Here is a 19,449-nt window from a genome sequence, read left to right as displayed (position 1 = left end):
TGCATACTAGTCATTAGCATCTGCTCTAGAGTTTTGTCATTCCAGCCCTAAAATGGATTAGCTATAATGTTTTATAATTACATCGAGGCCTGTTCACTACATATTGATACATTTTGAGATGATACCAAAGTCATCTCAGTGCAGATCAGTTTTTTTTAGCTCATATATTGATTCGGAAGTGGATGTAACTTTTTAAAACTCTTTTCAAATGCTGCCAAATGTAATAAATACTTCTTCCAAAAATTACACAACTTTTACACCTTATATCACTTGGGGTGGCACTGGTGACGGTCCTGATTCAAACCATGAATCAATGAAAACACAATAAATGGCAGCAGTTGCATAGTTTAATGGCCATAGTGTGTGCGTGCGTGCGTGCGTGCGTGCGTGCGTGCGTGCGTGCGTGTGTGTGTGTGTGTGTGTGTGGTCCTGGTAAACCCTACGTTATGGGGACAAAATCCCCACAAAGATGTCAATTTCCAAAATCCTTATTCTTGTTGGAACATATTTTGGTCCCAGTTTATAAATCATAATAAGTGATGCTTACTGCGATGGTTTAGGGGATACAATATACAGTTTGTACAGTATAAAAATCATTGTCTATGGAATGTCCCCATAAAACATGAAAACCCAACTTGTGTGTGTGTTTAGGTACGCAAAGAGTACGGGAAGTGCCTTCGGACTCACTGTTACACTGGGAAGAGTGTGGAGTCGTCTATGGGTTCGGTGAAAAGCTCCTCGTCGCGCGGACCTGGACGATATTCCTCAGCATCACAGGTAGACGGGTAACATACAGTATACACACACACACAGCAACACAAAGCCAAAATGCAATTTTGTGAGTGTCCATGTGTGTGTATTCTCTCACTCTCTCCCTTTGTCTCTTTTTCTTGTTTCTTGTTTTCCTTCTTCTTTCATCACAAGGTTCACCACCCGCCTTGTATGACAAACTCCTCACAGTTACAGTATGAACAAGTAACTATCAGCCCTATAATTTTTCACACTACACACTTGATCAGCTCATCTTAGTGATATGCTGTGTTAGAAGCAACATTTTGTAGATATTTTTGCATGTTTAGCAGTGTGAATGAGTGATTGTTAGGAATGGAATACACTATACTACTTACTATACCTACTATACTTATTCTACTGTATATCGTTGTCATATTACCTCCTTATTTTATTTCATTCAGCATATTACAGTAATTATGACATTACTTATAAATGTGACCTAGTTAAGTGGGTCAAAAAACAACTCGAAACTAATTGCATTTAATATGAATTTAAACTATAATACATTTTCATTTAATTGCAAAATACAATTAAGCATGTTTTACATGTTTGATTCAGAATATGGATATTTTGCATTTTTAATCCAATTTGGTCTAACATGTCAAAATAGATCAAGTTAAATTTTGTAGCAAGGTCAAGCACAGTGCATAATAAGAAACACCATTCATTTATTTGTATATGCTTTTTACAATACAGTCTGTTCCAAAACAATAGTTCATTACACATTTTTGCAGATACTATAATGATATAATTATGCACAGTATATACTGCGTCTTGACTTTTTTTTTTTTTTGACATCTTGTAGTATTATATAGCCAAAGCAAGGTTGACTTTTTAAAATTAACTTAATCCCAGCTCAAAGAATTTGATAATATAAAGAGAAAACATCCCTATTTCACATTTCCAATTCTGTCCTTTACCTGAGCGTAGTTTGCTTTAAAGAGAGCAGTGAAGGGAGGATTTCTATTGTATACTGTCCTTGTCTCATACAAATCTTTGGCTTTACATATCTGTGCTTTAATATCTCATTTCCATGGCAACGATTTGTCTGGTTATATTATCTCTATGGAGACAAGGTTTACAATTCGATCTTTAGCCTTTTAGGGGTCATCTGCTTGTGATATCTGCAAACACGTAACAAGAATCTGACATGCACCAGAAACACACTTTCCCGACTCATGACCCGTGTGTGTGTGCGTGTAAATGTCAGCCAGATGAGTAATGTGCTTTAAACGGCTCAACATTTCACGTCCAGAGGATTTTTGTTTTATACTTATTCAAGCTATTTTTTTTTATTTTCTTTTTTTATGTGCTGCAATACATTGTAAGCATTTTAGGCAGGATAAACAGTTCATAACTGATAACCTGAAAGGGATAGTTCATGCAAAAATGAAAATTCTGTCATCATTTACTCACACTCATGCCATACCAAACCTGAAGGATATTTTGAAGAATGGACACCCTCTAAAACAAAGGATATTTATTGGCATTGATAGTTCCATGAAGAACGTTAACATCCATGAAACCTTTCCACTCCTTAAAGGGTACTTTATTGTGGAAAAAGGGTTCTTTAGATTATTAAAATGTTCTTTACACTACGAAAAAAAAGAAGGTTATTTTAAGAACTGTTGACCGAAAGATTCTTTGTCGTAGCAAAAAAAATGGTTCTTCTACGGCATCACTGTTTTGAATCTTTATTTTTAAAGGGGTCATATAATGCCATTTTTGTACAAGCTAATATGATTCTTTAGGGTCTAAATTAAAAGTTCGTAATATACTTTAATTAAAAATTCTCATTAGTATTGTAAGAAAACACTTATTTTACTTGGTCAAAAACAGCTCTGTTTTCAGCACGCCGTTTCAGTGCATATGACTTTAAATGATAATGAGCTGTGCTCACTCCGCCCCTCTGTTCTGTGCGTACACCGTTTGTAACACAATAACACAATAACCATAACGCGTTTTTCAGTATAAACGTGGGATTATGAATTATATTGAGAACATCATAGAAAACATGCCGTAATGTACCCTAAGTGTAAACCTTAAACCCATTCGTTGTGAAGCGTGCAGCTAGCGATTTGCAAAGATTAATATAAATATTAATATAAAGTTTAATAAAACGTTACACTCACTTCAGTTGTTCTAGAGGTTCAGCAGGAACACGAATAGCTGGTACCGATCCTTTTTTCATGAGCAGCTTCTTAGCAAAACCAGCTTTATACTGACCCTCGTTTATAAAGCAGTCTGCTGAGAAATGATTTGCGCAAACATGAAAGCATTGACGTTGCTCGTGGGGAATATTCCCTTCGAAAACAAACTCAGCCACTGCGTCTTCAGCGGTTCGGATTTAGGAACATTAAAATGACTGCTGTGTTCGTTATTACACCCAAGAACAGAACAGATTGACAGCTCCCTCACGAGCGAGGGCGGGTCTGTGTTGAAACGATGCTGTCAATCAACAATCGTGGGAGGGGCTTCCGAGCGTGTGACGTCACAAAATCGAACGGCTCAATTTGAGGCAAGGGAAAACATATAAGGAGATTAAAACAAAAACACTGGATGGATTTTTATATATATAGTAAAAAGTATGCACTATTGATTCTACTTAAGTAAAGTACAGATACGTGAAAAATTTACTTAAAGCTGCAGTCCGTATCTTTTCCTCTTTGTCGCCATCTCTCTGTTCGAAATCTGTAACTGCAGTGATTCGCGGAATTATTATCTTTACGTGGGTTGTAAATCGGCATGAAACAGCGCGGATGAACACAGTGCTTTGAGGCGAGTGCTGCTGTCAGTCACTGTCATACAGAATCACAGATTCACTTTTTGAAAGTTTGACCAACATAAGAATTTTCATAAGAAAATGTCTTCTGAACAAGTAAGTAAAATCCAATTTTGTTCTGACCAACTAAGGGGGAAAAAGCATTCGACATGATAAGCTTCGTTAGATTTAATCAACGCGATTTACAGCAACCGTGCAAATTATAGCCTACTTTGTTCTCAAATTGTTCATGTTAACAACATCAGCATTGCGTGACTAATGTTAAATTTAATGTGTTTTATGGTTAGCAGCTACCTGCGTAGTTCAGAATTCATATTCTCCATAATAGCAAAACGAGAAAGGCACAACAAAGGAAACTCCATAACTGTGTGAATTAAGAAAACGTACTGTTACATGATTGAACTATTGAAATGTCTTACTTGTTCAGCAGAAAAAAGCTGTCTCTTCTTCCGTTTTGAACCCCTTCAAAACACAGAGTTCACGCACTTTTTAAAAGCCCCGCCGATGTTTAAATCCTTGTGTTCGCATGAGACGGTTTCTTTCTCTTTCTCTAGCCACCTTAAATCCGAAGTACGAAGTCTTTTGGGTTTTATAACTGCTGAATCTCCAGTTGACACTGATGATTGTTGTTTGGATCTTTCTGGATGCCATAAGTTTAATTATGTAAAGTGCTGCGAGAAAAGCCTATACATCTAAACATCTCGTCACGCGCAGTATAGCCGGCTAGCCGAAACTCCTTCTTTAGGTGTACGGGTGTGACGTAATGACGCAAAGACATGCTCGAATTTCCCGCGGAAACCCACCAGTACCACTGGAATTAAAATCATTATTACAAGCTAACCGTTTTGAATCTAGCTATGGCAAGCAGATAGTTTTGACCACTGGCAGAATAAGTTTTTTTTTTATATAATTATTTTGGATTATTTTTAACTTAAAAAAGTTACGGACTGGAGCTTTAAGTATAGTAACGAAGTATTTGTACTTCGTTACATTCCACCACTGTAGATAACTGAACTAAATGAATCACTTTTTTTACAACAGAAATGAATCAACACTAAGCTGGGTAATGACACTTTTTTCTTATAGAGCTGCTGTACAGCAGAAACAAACTGTTGCGTTATTTTCCTGTTATCACTGTAAAGCTGCTTTGAAACAATCTGTATTGTAAAAAGCGCTATATAAATAAAGGTGACGACTTGACTTGACTTGATCATATCGTGTGTGTGAAACTCTGTTGTTCTTCACAGAGCCGAATCCGCCGGATGTGGAATGACACGGTGAGGAAGCAGTCAGAGTCTTCATTCATGGCTGGAGACATCAACAGTTCAGCGACACTCAACAGAGGTACACACACACACACACACACACATGCATGCATGGCTATTATATGGTCGCAGGGTATTGCCACCCTTGTGAAAAAAAGTGCATATAATTGTACTGAATGTGCACTTGTAGTGCCCTGTAGTCAATAATTGTATCCCCTAAAAATCATCTTTGATCACCAAAATGACATATTTAAATGTTTTTTCCTTAAAAAATATTCTTCATGCCTTAAAATAGCTTGAATGTAACTCTACACCCTTGCCTAATTTAGTACACGCGGTTCTATGAATATGCAAATTAGCCCCGCCTCCACTCACTCACACCAGCTCAGAGATCCACTCGTTGATGATCGCACATTGACGTGATTGGTTACAAGGTAGTGTGTTACGTCAGAAACACCAGCGATTTCAAACCGTGTTTTTGAGTTTACTTTGAAATAAACTTTGAATCACTATTTTAATATTTTGTAGTGCTTTAAAGAAGTACACTTGTTTTGATGTGGTGACTAACATACATCAAAACAAGCACATGTACAGTAAAGTACTTGATTATAATAATAACTGTAGTGTATTATTCAATATTACATTTACAGTTAATGTATTTTAAATGTTCTAAATTGCACATTCATCGTTACATTACAATATGTAATTACAAATCTATTTAAGTACATGACAGAATTTTCTATATAAATTATATTAAAGTGTATTTTTGTTTATTATAAATGCTTGTCAGTACATTCAACTTTAACTTTAACCATATTTTAAAGACTATAGAAGTAATTATACATTTACACAGAAAGATGCACAAAAGTCTTACTCCACTGAAGAAGTGGGCCAAAAAACAACTCAAAACTAATTGCATATAATATACATTTGAACTAATAATTTATTTATTTGCAAATGATATATAATTAAGTGTCTGAAAACATTACATCCAGTTCACACTTAATTATATTTAGTATATTACGCAATAAGTACTCTTTTTAAAAGTGTACTTCTTTTTCTCAAGAGCATTAAACCATGCACACTTTAAATCTGCACTTGGGGGATTCTGTAGATATTTCCATAGATTTCCTGATGTTCTGTCATGTACAACATTTTCACACATTATTATGTTGTGCTTTTAGCTACCAACAAAGTTTAGTGCTCTCAGCTCTGTTTCAGCATATTTCAACGCATTCTCATCCCAAGGCGTCACTAAAATGACAATTTTGACCATGCTTCAATATTCGACGCTTTAGGCACCCTTTAGCGTCAGTTACATGACGCGATCCTAGGGCGTCATCTTACTGACGCTTTACCTAAGCGTCAGTTAGATGACGCGGGTAGGTTTAGGTCTGGGGTAGGGTTAGGATTAGATAGCGTCATCTAACTGACGTTAAAGGTAAAGCGTCAGTAAGATGACGCCCTAGGATCGCGGGTATGTTTCTTTAATGGAGATCTTTCTAATCCTGACATTCAATACATTAAACATTTAAGAGTAAATATAGTCTTTGAGTTTCTCATTCCATACATCTGCAATGCTAATTTAATTCAGCAAGAAAAGTTCAGAAAAAAAACTGAAAATGAAAATAAGTCTATGTTTATGGCCAAAAGAAATGAGGTAATTAAACGTTACCAACTTTTTCAAGTAAATGACAGTTTGTTGAGATAATGAGAGAATATAAAAGAAAACCAAGTCCTACAAGTTAAACTTAAAACTGTTTTAATAATTGTTAGCATAATGTAATGAAGCTCATTTAATTTACATTTAGATTACATTCATGTTCCTCCAAACTCTTTGTATATTGTGTAAATGAGAGGTAAACAGGTGGATGAGGATTTAGTGGTGAGTACGGCGTATCTTAAAACGAAACATTTCCATTTGAGTGAAATGACAGCAATGAGCTGCAGGCCTCAATAATGCAGAGCGTCGAGCCGTCAGAGCTCAGACAGTTCATTCCCTCAGTGAAAGCACTGCGATTGGAGAGGACAGGACAGCAGATGCTTTCAAACATCTCAGGCTAATTCACACCATCCAGTCAAGAGACACAAAAGACACTGCAACTGCAGAACCACTCTGCTTTTAGTGGAAGGAAATGAGGCACTTTCCACAAATAGCATAAAGAATAGGGACATCAAATGTCGGGGGTTTTTTTTCTCAACAAAGGGTCAGTGAATTGTCGAGCTTGACAAATGCACTCAAGTCAAAAATAGGTCAGGTTGTCATTGTCAGTGTCATTTTAGTATCATTGATATACTATTATAGTTAAATATATATATATACATACACATTTTGTTGTGTGTCATTTTTATTAGTTTGTTTTTCAATATGTCTATATAGTTTTTATTGCACAAATTTTTATTTCAGTTTTAGTTGTAGTGTTTTTTTTATTTAGTTTAATACAAATAAACGAAATGAAAATGATAAATGTTGCTTTTGGCAACTAGCTGAAATAAAATACGTTTAAGCTTTTTTAAATTTTGTTATTTCATGTAAATCAAGTTTTTTATGGTTTTAGCTTGAATGTATTTTTGGTCATTAAAATATGGTCTTAAAAATTGGTCATTAAATTTTTTTTTTTTTTTTCTACAATTATTTACATGTTAAACAAATTCTCTAAATTATGTTCTAAATTTATTGTAGGATAAACTCAAGAAGCTGTATGTGATGTTTAAAAATGACCTTTGTGTTTGTGTGGAAAGTGTCATTAAACCATTTAAGAAATGTCAATAGATGCTCACAGACTTAAGTTTTATTTTTGAAAAATGACAATGCATGACCCGTTTTTCCAGTCGAATGATAATTTGTCAGATTTAGCTCACTTATGAGAGCAATTTTGTTCTTAAACTCACACACACTAGAATGAAGATCTGCTCTGAGTCGTTCTGAATTTCAGATGCCTCTATAAAGTTGATTTCCCTCTGTCTGTCTCTCTCGGTCTCTGTTCCTGTTCTGATCAGTGAGACGCTAATGTTCTGTTATGATGATGGATTGACCCTCTCTAGAGAGAGGAAGTGTCACTATGGAAATAATTAGGCACTTAACCCAGAGAGTGTGTGTGTGTGTGCGCGTGTGCGTGCGTGTGTGTGCGTGTGTGTGTGTGTGTGTGTGTGTGTGTGTGACGCTCCATCACTCATGCTGCTCAGAGCTGACAGATGTATTAAACAAAGACGAGCAAGATTGTGTGAGGGACATACAGAGAAACCACAACACTCATCAAGATACACACACGTTTGGGTCACCCGCCTGTCATAGGACAGATTACAGTCTGTTCAATTAAATACATGAAGCTAATTATAATAACTACAGACTAACTCTACCTTTAACTCTTTCCCCACCAGCATTTTATCTTTAAGTTTGCCTGCCAGTGCCAGGATTTTTATCATATTCAGAATATTTTGATGGATGAATATGTAAACAAAAGAAAGAACCTCTGCTTTTATCAACACTTGAATGTGGGCAAGTAAAAAACAAAACAAAAAACATTCAGAACAAAAAGCATTCTTTTTCAAGAAAATCACATTTTTGTCAAAGACTTCGTCCGGATCGGATTCAGAACGATGATTAAAACAGATGGAGTAGATCGAGTCCATCAACACCCCCAAAGCTTGCACATTCGTAAACCTCTTTTCATTTCATTCAGTAATGTTAGGCAGTTTTGATTTATATGCTGTTGATTGTTTCATGATCGTGTTAGCTTACTTGTGCGTAAGCGACTTTTATCCGCTCCTTCTGGTTTATGCATATCTTTTTCTTCGCTTGTTTTTGGATCCAGAGATTCTGTAGTATTTGAGAAGATGCGTAACAGCATTAAAACACACTATTTAACAGTGAAAACATGTATTGCTGAAAAAAAAAAACGTGTCAATGGCAGGGAAAGAGTTAAAAGTTAACATTTTAAAACCAGTGTTGGACAAGTTACTCTAAAAAAAGTAATTAATTTATATCTACAGCTTCAACCGTGTAATTAGATTACTATATGAATTGCTCTCTCTAAAAAGTACTGGATAACTTATTACTTTCTAAATCCGATATCAACTTCGACCAGTTGAAATGCAACTGCACTTTAATCCCTTTAGTCTTTTTTAAAGGAAAAGAAAAACAAGAAACAAATGCAACAGTTGCGTTTGGTAATTTGTGTGAAAGCCACACACAGAATATATGTGTAGGACACTTTTTAAGTTGCTGATCTTTACTACCTTTTCTATTCTTTAAAATGCATCCGAATGCTTAAAGAAACACTAGATGAAAATGTAATTCTGGTTGCACTTCCATTTACAGTATGTGCACTTAGACTTATAGAAAGAACAGAGTAATATAAAGTAACAACATGGGTTAATGAATTAATATAAGGTAGTAATAGGGGTATTATTAGTTATTGCCCAGTATTATAATTAAAGGAATAATAGTACATAGAATGTATATGCAAAACCGTAAAGTCCTACCATAATACTTTGATTGTAATCATACAAGCTATCTGATTTTTCACGTTTCTGTGAGTAATATTATTTAGCTCATTCAACACATTTTTAACTGCATTTAAAAATGAATATCATTACATATTTTCAATTAAAGTTCAGGACCTTTTGCACAAACACTGTGCAGGTCAAATGTCAATTTGTGTAACCATGTCCACTGCAAAACAAAAGATGCATTTAAACCTCAACCTCCCTCCCTCCCTCCCTCCCTCCCTCCCTCCCTCCCTCCCTCTCTCTCTCTCTCTCTCTCTCTCTCTCTCTCTCTCTCTCTCTCTCTCTCTCTCTCTCTCTCTCTCTCTCTCTCTCTCTCTCTCTCTCTCTCTCTCTCTCTCCTCTCTCTCTCTCTCTCTCTCTCCTCTCTCTCTCTCTCTCTCTCTCTCTCTGTCTCTCTCTCTCAGTCTCATATATCTGAACTGAAGGTGCTTATCTCAATGTTCAGCATATGATTTTCAGAGGTGTATAATTAGCCGACAGTATAATAAACGTGCCTGCACTGATAATCACAACCAAATCTCTGTTTAATAAATGAGCTCATATTGTACATGATTTTAATTGGAGAATCAAACAGAAAGTCTTACTGAGTCGGTTAAAAACTGAGATCTGGGCTGAAAGGATTAGACTCTTATTGTTAAATAAAAGCATCATCAAATTAGCTAAATATTTATTAAACAAACATTCAAGGGGCGGGCGATGTAGAACTCGGGTGAAAATCAGGTAATCCAATTTAGTGAAAATTGGTGCGCACAGGTTTTTTGTTAGCCTGCCGAGAGATTATGCATAATAATAGGAACACTGCTCACCGCAGGCAATTTCAATCCAACAGTAATTGTCTTAAAAATGAAGAAGATGGAGGAGAATTTGTTTCAAAAGCTGTTCTTTAAAGGGGATGAATTTTGAGACCGAACATCTTGGAGAGATACAACTTGTCAGCATGCTGATGTGTGTTAACAGCCTTTCAGATTGGTTCTGTCTTTAAATTCATTCCCAAAATTAATTAATGCTACAAATTATAAACACCCTATGAAATGGTTTGATGAGCACAGTTTTATTTTCTGTGTTACAGGAAGTTTGAGTGGGATATAACAAAGGGATTGTCCCTTTTTTTAAAAGCCACTATCCTTTTATTTTCATCATAACCTTTTTTGCTAGTCAGTTGTTCAGTTGGTTATATTAGGAGGAGGGACAATCTCAATCTTATGGAAGCCTATTTCTGCCACATAAGAAAAAAATCATGCTTTGGTAAAATCACAAATATGAGATATAGTCATTATGAGATCAAGTTAAAGTGATGACGTAAAAAGTAAAAATTTAGATACTTAGTCAAAATTATGAAATGCTAAGTCAAAATCGTAAGTCTATAAGTTATAATTATCAGATCAAATCAAAATTGTGAGATAATTATTAAATAAAAAATATGTTTTTGTCATGATTGACTTTTAATCTCATAACATTGACTCGTGTCTTAATTTCTACTTGTTATCTCATAATTGTGTCTTTCTATGTCATAGTTATGACTTGGGTCATACTTTACCAAATCATGATTTTTCTTTCCTGCTATGCTATGTGGTGGAAATGGGCTTCATACATTTGAAATCAAATCTATACACCCAAAGTACAAGATGAGTCTTAAACACGTTTTGGTCTTTGTAGAAGAGATACGATTTTAACAATACACTCAACAATATGTATCTCTGCTCAAATACTGTTTTGACATCTTTTAAATTAACATAAAAAAAGGAGGGAAAAAAAACGTGATAAACCCAGTAGCCGACTATAGTTAACCCCACTAAGAGATGGTCCATTTTATCCAGCAACAGGTCTCTTCCACAACAGACACATTTGCATTGGCTCTGAAGAGATAAGAATGCTAACTTTGGTCGAATGTTCTTGCTTTTTTCTGTGGCTGCTGATGAGACGTCTGTATGATAACAATGCTAACATTGTTGCTGCATTCGTTTGATCTTCTCTGTGTGTTCTTCTCTCCATCTGTGTGGCTGCATCAGGTGCCATGGCCAATCACCTCATCCCAAACTCTCTGCTGCGCTCACACGCCTCTAACAACCCCTATAACACCTTACTGGGCGAATCATCAGTCTATAACAACCCCACTCTCAGCATGTACAACGCTCAAGGTGTGCTGCTTTCTTCCGTTGCTTTAACTTCCTGTGCACTAACTGTGTGTGTGTGTGTGGGTGTGTGTTTGGGAGGAAAGGGCTCCGCTATGTGGCTTCAAGCTGAACGTGTCTGCGATCATCTTTGTCTTTTGTCTAGTATGGTCTGCAGTAACGTGGTTCCCAATGAAAAATGAGTTCATAAAGCTGAAATAATCATAGTAACCGATGGCTACATTTTGCGGCACTACGAAATGCGATTTATTAGTGCCTAATCGTAGAATAAAATAAAATCGCCCACTCTTGAAGACACGTCGCACTAATGTGCCTCATGCTGATGGGTTTTGACAGCTACACTAGACTTGATGCAACTAAAAACAATGAATGCGGTCAGTAAGACTTCACTCATCCACAGTCCAGAAACCTACCATGCGTTCATCCTGCAACGCTCGCAGGAGGCAGTGGCGGTCTTAACATAGAGGCATAGGTAGGCGGCTGCTTGGGGTCCCCTACCAGCGGTCGTAGTAGGGGGGCCCCCCAACCAACCTCAAAAAAATATATAAAAGAAAAGAAAAGAAAAAGCCCCTTATCATCATGAACGCTTCAAACGCATAGTACATGTTATTAATATTCTTAAGAAATACGTTGAAATGTTGAAGTAGTAGTTAAAATGTCCAGTTCATGGTTATCTGTCCCTACACATAACACCCCCTACTTTCGCAATAAAATGGACTAGTCCGAACGGCGCGCGAAACCGCGAAAGATAAACATGACAGGAGGACTGGGAAGTAACTTACACAACGAAGCAAGACGAGTCTAAACGCGAAAATGAAACGAAGTTACCCAAGCGGCTCAAATAAAAGAAAAAAAGACAAAAGACGCCGATATGTATTTGGCAACACTGCCAAAAATGACAAACTTTTTTACGCCTACTGTTGGGGACACATGCCGCTACAGCAGCAGCTGTGAAGTGACGCTAGTTGAGGATAACGTGTAAGTTATACTGAAAAGGCAAAAGTAAATATGACATTTATTATGGGTTTATCTGATGATTGTTTTAAGTTCACGTAAATTAAAAGTTGTTAAATATTTTTTGAAGCCTAACAAAATGTAAATTTTTTGGCTTTCAATTACACTGTAATGTTGGATGGCTGGCTATAATTAATGTTTAAAATTAGGGGGGAAAATCAGTTTTATCCAGACATCAATAGCTGTATTAGTATCAGTGATACTGACCTTCATTCATAAAAAGATGCCATTAAAAAAGTATTTAAAATATACTGTCTTTATGTTGTCTCTACATTCATTTGTAGATTAACTGTGAAATTATTACATTATAAAATATATAAACTAATACAAACCTATAAAAATGTTTGTTTGTAGAATGTTTTAAATGTCAATCTCATGTGCAATGCCAATTGCAACCTCACTCACTCATACAAAGTCAGTTATTCATCTTGGCAATATTTGCTAAGTATATGGCTGTTTGTGGGGGTTTACCCTAACTACTTGTCTTGCTGGTTATATTGATATTGATTTGATCTTAAAAAAAGAATAAACAGTGCTGGGTTTCCTGGCATTTTGGCAAAGACAGGTTACGTACCTTCCATACGTACCATACGTACCTTCGCTTTGGGCCCCCAATTTGCTAAATCCGCCACTGGCAGGAGGGCGGGCATTTCAGAACCAGCATGGGATAACGACTTTTTCTAGACAGAAATGCGAGTCCAAACTTTAATCATGCATGAGTGCTGAATCACAAGACAAAACCGTCCACTCTTTTAAAAACATGTCAGTCTAATGTTTCTCTGGCAAAAGGGTTTGGACAGTAATGGATGACGTTTCTATTACCTGTCACAGCACTGATGCAACTGAAAACAAAAAAATGCGCTCCTTGCATACAAAAGACTCAGTAAGAATTCATACACCTAAAGACTAGAAATCTGCCATGCGCTCATGCTGCAATGCTCTCAGGAGGCCTAGCATTTCAGGACGAGTATGGGATAATGACTTTTTGGGCCTGTTTACACCTGGTCACTTCATGCCTTTTTTTATGATTTGATAGCTATCCAATCGTGAAAAGAGCAGGTGTAAATGCCCTCGGAAACTCTTTCGAGACGGATTTAAATCCGACCACTCTCAAACCACTTCAGGAGTTGGTCTGAGAGACATTCCAGATGAAAATGGGCAAGTGTAAATGCATCTAGTTGCTAAAGCCACATATGCACAATTTACTCCTCCCAAAATAGTAAAAAAAATAAAAGTGTGAGAGCGTGTAATACCTATGGAAGCTTGTATCCGTCACATAATTAAACATTTTATAAGATAATTCGACTTTGGCTAAGCCACACCCTAGAATGTAGATTGACCAATCACAGCGCAGCCAAGAACGAGCTCCCACAGAGGTCCGACACTTTTTCACAGCGCTCCATTGATTTTAACACAGGCGTCTCATATTTTTGGTCTCGGCAGGCTATTACCGTCGTAGTTTTATCAAAAACATGGTTAAACGTTGTGGCTGGGGCATTTGTAACACAGATACGCGTTTCCCAGAGAGGTTGGAGGGGGATGTGCGCTTTTTTCCCTTCCCAAAACCGAAGTCAAATCCTGACAAGTGTGGTCTAGCACACGCTGCTAATAAATACAACGTTATACTCGCGTAATCTGTTTGCTTTGTAATAACGATTATAGAAGTGAATAGAGACCTACCCAGCTTTTTATGAACAGTGTTGCTCCTTGATATTGTTAGTCCCAGCCTCCGTCTCGATTAGTAGGATATGCGGTGGTTCATTATTTGACTGTGACCGGTATGCTTTTGCCTCTATTTGGATGCCTTGTTGTTCCTTGCGTTTCACCTGTATGTCGTAAATATAGCCTTCGAACGTATATTGCAGCCCCTTTTGCCTACTTCTATCGGACACTTTATTTGCTGCTTTATAGAAGTTTGATCAAATTTCAGCAGGAAGAGCTGTCACAGCATAAGCCATGTTGATACCAGAGCCCAGATTAATTTTGTTTGTCGGACGTAGCAACAGTAACTAAGGGGAGCGGGGCTTAGCCAAAGGCGAATTGCGACTTTTTATCTCACAATTGCGAGTTTACATCTCGCAAGTCTGACTGTATTTCTCAGAATTGCGTGGTATAAAGTCAGAATTGCATGATATAAAGTCGCAATTGCGTGTTATAAAAGTCAGAATTGCGAGTTATAAAGTCAGAATTGCTAGATATAGACTCGCAATTGTGTGTTAAAAAAGTCAGAATTGCGAGAAAAAAAGTCAGAATTGCTCATTTCTGTTGCTTTTGTTGACGTGAACTCTGTTAATTTGAAAAATAGTGCAAGAATTTATATTAGTTTTGCAGAGATCAATTTAAGTGGCCAAGTGTGAATGGAACATATTTAAGAAATCGGATATTTATCCAATCAGTAAAAATGCATGAAGTGTCCAGGTGTAAACAGGCCCTTTCATGTAGAAAGAAATACAAATGCAACTTTACACATGCATTAATGCCGAATCACAAGATGAAATCAGCAAAGGGAGTCTAATGCGTCTCATTCAGAAGGGTCTGGACTGTGTGGCATTTCACAGCACTAATAAGAATATCCTTCCGTAGGGCTGCATGCAAAAACATCAGTTTTCAGAGCAAGACTTCATACGTCCAGCACGTTCTTTTAGAACAGGAATTTACTGCACTCTCATGCTGAGATGCTCGCAGGAGGCCTGGCTTCTCCTGTTAGCAATAACGCATCCCTGCACGCAGCTGTCTCACTCGTGTCTCTTCCTGTCTGTCTGTTGGTGATCTGCTTCCCCCCCCCGTCACCACCTGTTAGTGCCACCTTCACTAATGCAGAGATCAGAAAGAATTCAAAAGGCTCTAGAGACAGAGAGACAGTCGCGTTTCTGAGCAACGTCAGTGGGGAGGGGCGAGCGCAGGATAACAACCTCTTCATCTACGTTGACAACATTGTAGCGACCTTGAAATCTAATATCAATAAAAGCCCTGAAATTACGAATAGATCCCAGGCCACTTTTAATGTTCCTCTTTAGCCCGATCAATAACTCTCTTACCGAATACAAGTCTGACTGTGGAACCACGTTCGGAGCGGAGCGCACCGCTAATGGAGACAGAAGCCCATTTCGGCGCCCTCCAGACATTCAGGGTCTTTAAAGCCCAATTTTATGGCATTTACATGTGCATCCTGGGATTGCGAGGGGACGCGGGGGTGTGTGTCTGTGTTTGAGAGGTGAAACGATGGGGTTGAGCGTAACCATTTACCTGCGCTTCATTAATCTGTGTGCATGTTCTATTTGAGCTGTCACTGTGAATGCTTACCTGTACCTTTTTCTCTTTCCTTTTTCCATGCTGTCCTTTAAGAGCCCTACAGAGAGACAAGTATGGGAGTCAAACTAAACATTGCTTACCAAATGTAATTTCCCTTAACGTTATTACTCTTTTCTTAAAACTATAGTAAGCGACATTCTGCAAAGAGATGTTTAAGTCAATATTCTAATCAGAGAGCACTCTCAACCTCATTAAGCTGAAAACCTAATTTTCTCATCTCTTCAACAACGCAAAGTGATGCTTTTGTTAAAATAGAAGCTGAGTGGACAATTCGGTGTTTTGCAACCCAGGTCTTTTTCCCCCCAATTAAAATTTGCATATTTGTCAAAGCCACTGATAAGTAAAACAAATGTTATTTGTTTGTTTATGCTCAAATGGTTTATCTAAAAACTGGCAAACAAGAAAGTGCTCCCACATTTTGTTTTTTAGAGTGTGGGAGAGTGTTAAATTTAACGTCAAGATGCTGATAATATGCTAAATTTAATTAATGTAGAAATCTATAGGCGGAGAAGCTGCTCTCTCTCTGCACCTGATGATACTGTATATGAGTGTTATATAAAGGCCAGCATGATTTGGTTTGTCAAAAGCTTTTACATGCCAAGCGTCTGCTTTAGCTGTTGTGTATTGTTGTGTGTTTGTGCATTGTGTTTTTGTCGTGTTTTCTGGCTGTGCACTTGGTTTGAGTGTTCTTTGATATGTGGGAAAATTGAGGAATGCTAATTTATAGCCAAAGACGTGTTTGACTGGTAAGTCCATTTTCACAGGATTAGCTGGCAAGTTTTAGAGTTTTAAACCTCACATCAGCCTTGAACCCATGACGAATCCAATCCGAGATACCATTCATTGGGAAGCTCAATTAATATTCGCCCCAGGGACGAAGAGTTTCAAGGTTTTTCAGTTTGTTTCTGCGAGCGGTTCTGCATGTCGGTCTTATTATGTGCGTCAGGCGCAAGTGTTTTTAATTACTCTTCTCCTTGACTCTCCGTCTTGCAGAGGGAATCCTGAACAATGCTCGGGATACAAGTGCCATGGATACTCTACCACTGAATGGTAACCATGGCAACAGCTACAGCTTGGCCAGCGCTGATTACATGAGCGACTGCGTGCAAATCATCGACCGCACGTACAACGTACACAAAGAGACCACGCTGGAGAAACGGATCCTGAAAGAGCTCACCTCCAACTACCTGCCCACCTACCTGAACAACCACGACCGCACGGCCGAGCACGGACGCAACCTCATGAACAAGTTGGTGAACGAAGTCAGCAATGGAGGCGGGGTGAAAGACTCGCCCATGCTGCCCGTTAACCTTGCGTTGGGCTTGGACGACTCGCCATCTTTCCCGCCCGAGGACAGTCTAGGGCTGGAGCTGATCAGGGAGGAGTCCATTGCACCTTTGCTTCCGCCACCACGCCACGTCCAGCCTCTCCCCACCACGTTCAGCTCAGCCTCTTCATTGCGACGGCGCCTTCCGCAAGAAAACAGCGAGAGTTTCTTCCCTCTGCTGACAGAGGAGCAAACGGAAGAGACTCCGTCCCCGCAGAGAGACTCACTCTACACCAGCATGCCCACGCTGCCTGACCCCGAGCGCACCGACACGCATTCGCTGCCCCGCAGTGGCGACACGCACACGCTTCCCAGGACCGGGGAGCCAGATGAAGTGTACTATAAGAGCATGCCCAACTTGGGCTCACGCAACCATCTGCACCAGCTTCATAGCTATTACCAGCTGGGCCGCGGCAGCAGCGACGGCTTTATCATCCCGCCCAAAGATGAGCTTTCGCCCGAAGAAATGCCGCAGGAGCCCGCACACATGGTCACCAGCCTATAGAGGGTGCCGAACATCATGCATTCTGCTGTGCTCATCCTCATCGCCCAATAACATCTCGAGCTCTACGTGCTCTTCTACGTCTCCGTACCGTTCTGTCGTCCACAGTTGTTCACTTTTGCTTCTACGTGTCTGCAGAAAAATGTACTGCACCAACAAACCTTGGGAGGCGATTTTGTATTCTGTTCAGGAAAGGATTATGGGTACTCTTGCTTGAGGAATGAAAGTTGGCATTGTTTTGATTCTATTGGTCGTGCACTACTACTTAAAGGGAAAACGGACCCAAAACTGGATTTGATGTATAACCTTGCGGGGAGTACGAGACTTTGAAGGGTTTTTCACTCTCAGCAGCCCCGAAGGAATACAAATAACTGCCAAAAACATTGTTAGTAGCTCAGTGCATCTAGTCAACACCAATCAAGTCTGAAACAATGTGACTCGGAAACTATTTTAATACCTTCTGTATCCATATTTGCTTTTTAAATTTGTTTCTTCTACTCGTGTGGTAAAAAAGCAGCACATTTTGCTGCAACAGAGAACAATGCCGAAGAAGGACGACTCCACCATTTCTGTTCTTTGCTGTATTAATAACAAATATTGAAAAGCGTGGGACGAACTAATACTGGAGAATTCTACAATATTTCTATGTAAATGTACAGACACTAGTGTTACACAGGATAGTGCTTATTCTGTTCCTACGCCTTCCGCTTCCGTAACCATGGTGATTTCAGACCATTTCCTTTCTCTCCTGATGGTCTTGTCCTCAACACGACAGGTTTTGATTCCTCTCTTTTTTAATTATATATTTTACATTCATGTCTTCATTTCAGTATGAATAATGGCAAGTAGAAAAAAAAAAAACAGCAACAACTGAATAGACAAAAAAAAATATATTTTTCCTCATTCTGTTTGATTTATAGACACCAGTTTGTAGATGAAGAAAGGTGCCCGACATTGAAAATATGTTGCCATTTTGTGGTAGAGATATGAGAATCGCAGTATATTTCATTCAGAGAGAGCGAGACTTTGACAGAGATTCACACAAGATCCTTTTTTTGATTTCAGAGATCCACATTTAGAATGAGAGAAACTTAAAAAATATCTTCTTTTGGCTTTTTTTTTTCTGGTGGAGAATGAATGTTTATTTATTAAACTGAGGGGGGTAAAAGTACAAACTATTCTGCAAAACTGCTAGAGGTGAAATGATTGCGGCACATTAAATGTTTTATCACAAATATGATTATTAATTTTATTTATTCTTTTGTTTATCCATTTTTTTTTCTCCTGTGGTTGAATGACCTCTCACTAATATTTGTTGTAACAGTGAAACTTGTTTGCCAACAAATAAATGACTGACAGAGTGAAGCCGAGAGTTGCTGGCTGTGTACGTTTTCTGCAACAACACGTCTCGAATGGCTTTCTTCGATTAGGGGCTCTTTTGACATAAAACCTTGAAAAATAAAAAATAAAACTGTTACATTTATGGTGTAAAACCGATAAAAGTAATGAAGAGCAATAATAGAGTGGTCTTGATCAACCTTAAAGGGAATTTTAGAATAATGTGTGATTCTGTGTGTGTTGTTAATGACATTTTTCAGTTGGTTAGCGCAAGTCAGCGAACAGTCAAATTAATGTTTAATTTGTGGGGTGGGTGGGGGGGGTGTTATTGCTTTATAATTAAATTCTCCAATAGTAACTCATTTGGTAATAGTTCCTAATGAAGGCACTTTGAGATCATGATATTCACATTTGCATTTACATTTATTCAAGGACAATTCTTAATATTACAATCAGAAGCAATTAATATAAGG

General features: G+C 38.1%; 1 protein-coding gene across 37 annotated transcripts in view; it reads left to right on the top strand.

Annotated features, from left to right (window-relative positions):
- Positions 1 to 18,250, top strand: part of LOC130082286 (adhesion G protein-coupled receptor L3-like) — a 357,233-nt gene extending 338,983 nt beyond the window's left edge. For 10 of the 37 annotated variants that reach the window (XM_056247124.1, XM_056247121.1, XM_056247123.1 and 7 more), the window contains 3 exons: positions 652 to 777; positions 4,822 to 4,918; positions 16,803 to 18,250. In XM_056247124.1, coding sequence (XP_056103099.1) covers positions 652 to 777; positions 4,822 to 4,918; positions 16,803 to 17,641 — 1,062 coding nt within the window. In that variant the 3' untranslated portion in view covers positions 17,642 to 18,250. Of the gene's footprint in view, positions 1 to 651; positions 778 to 924; positions 976 to 4,821; positions 4,919 to 11,360; positions 11,490 to 15,842; positions 15,895 to 16,802 lie in introns of all 37 variants that reach the window. The other 27 variants (XM_056247091.1, XM_056247099.1, XM_056247096.1 and 24 more) reach the window with 11 other exon arrangements.
- The last annotated feature ends 1,199 nt before the right edge of the window (positions 18,251 to 19,449 follow it).

This window comes from Rhinichthys klamathensis, unplaced genomic scaffold (assembly GCF_029890125.1).
Source record: "Rhinichthys klamathensis goyatoka isolate OS25496 unplaced genomic scaffold, OSU_Roscu_1.1 h1tg000042l_1, whole genome shotgun sequence".
Classification (NCBI taxonomy): Eukaryota; Metazoa; Chordata; class Actinopteri; order Cypriniformes; family Leuciscidae; genus Rhinichthys; species Rhinichthys klamathensis.
Note: the sequence above shows the minus strand (reverse complement) of the source record. Positions and strands in the feature narration are given on the sequence as shown.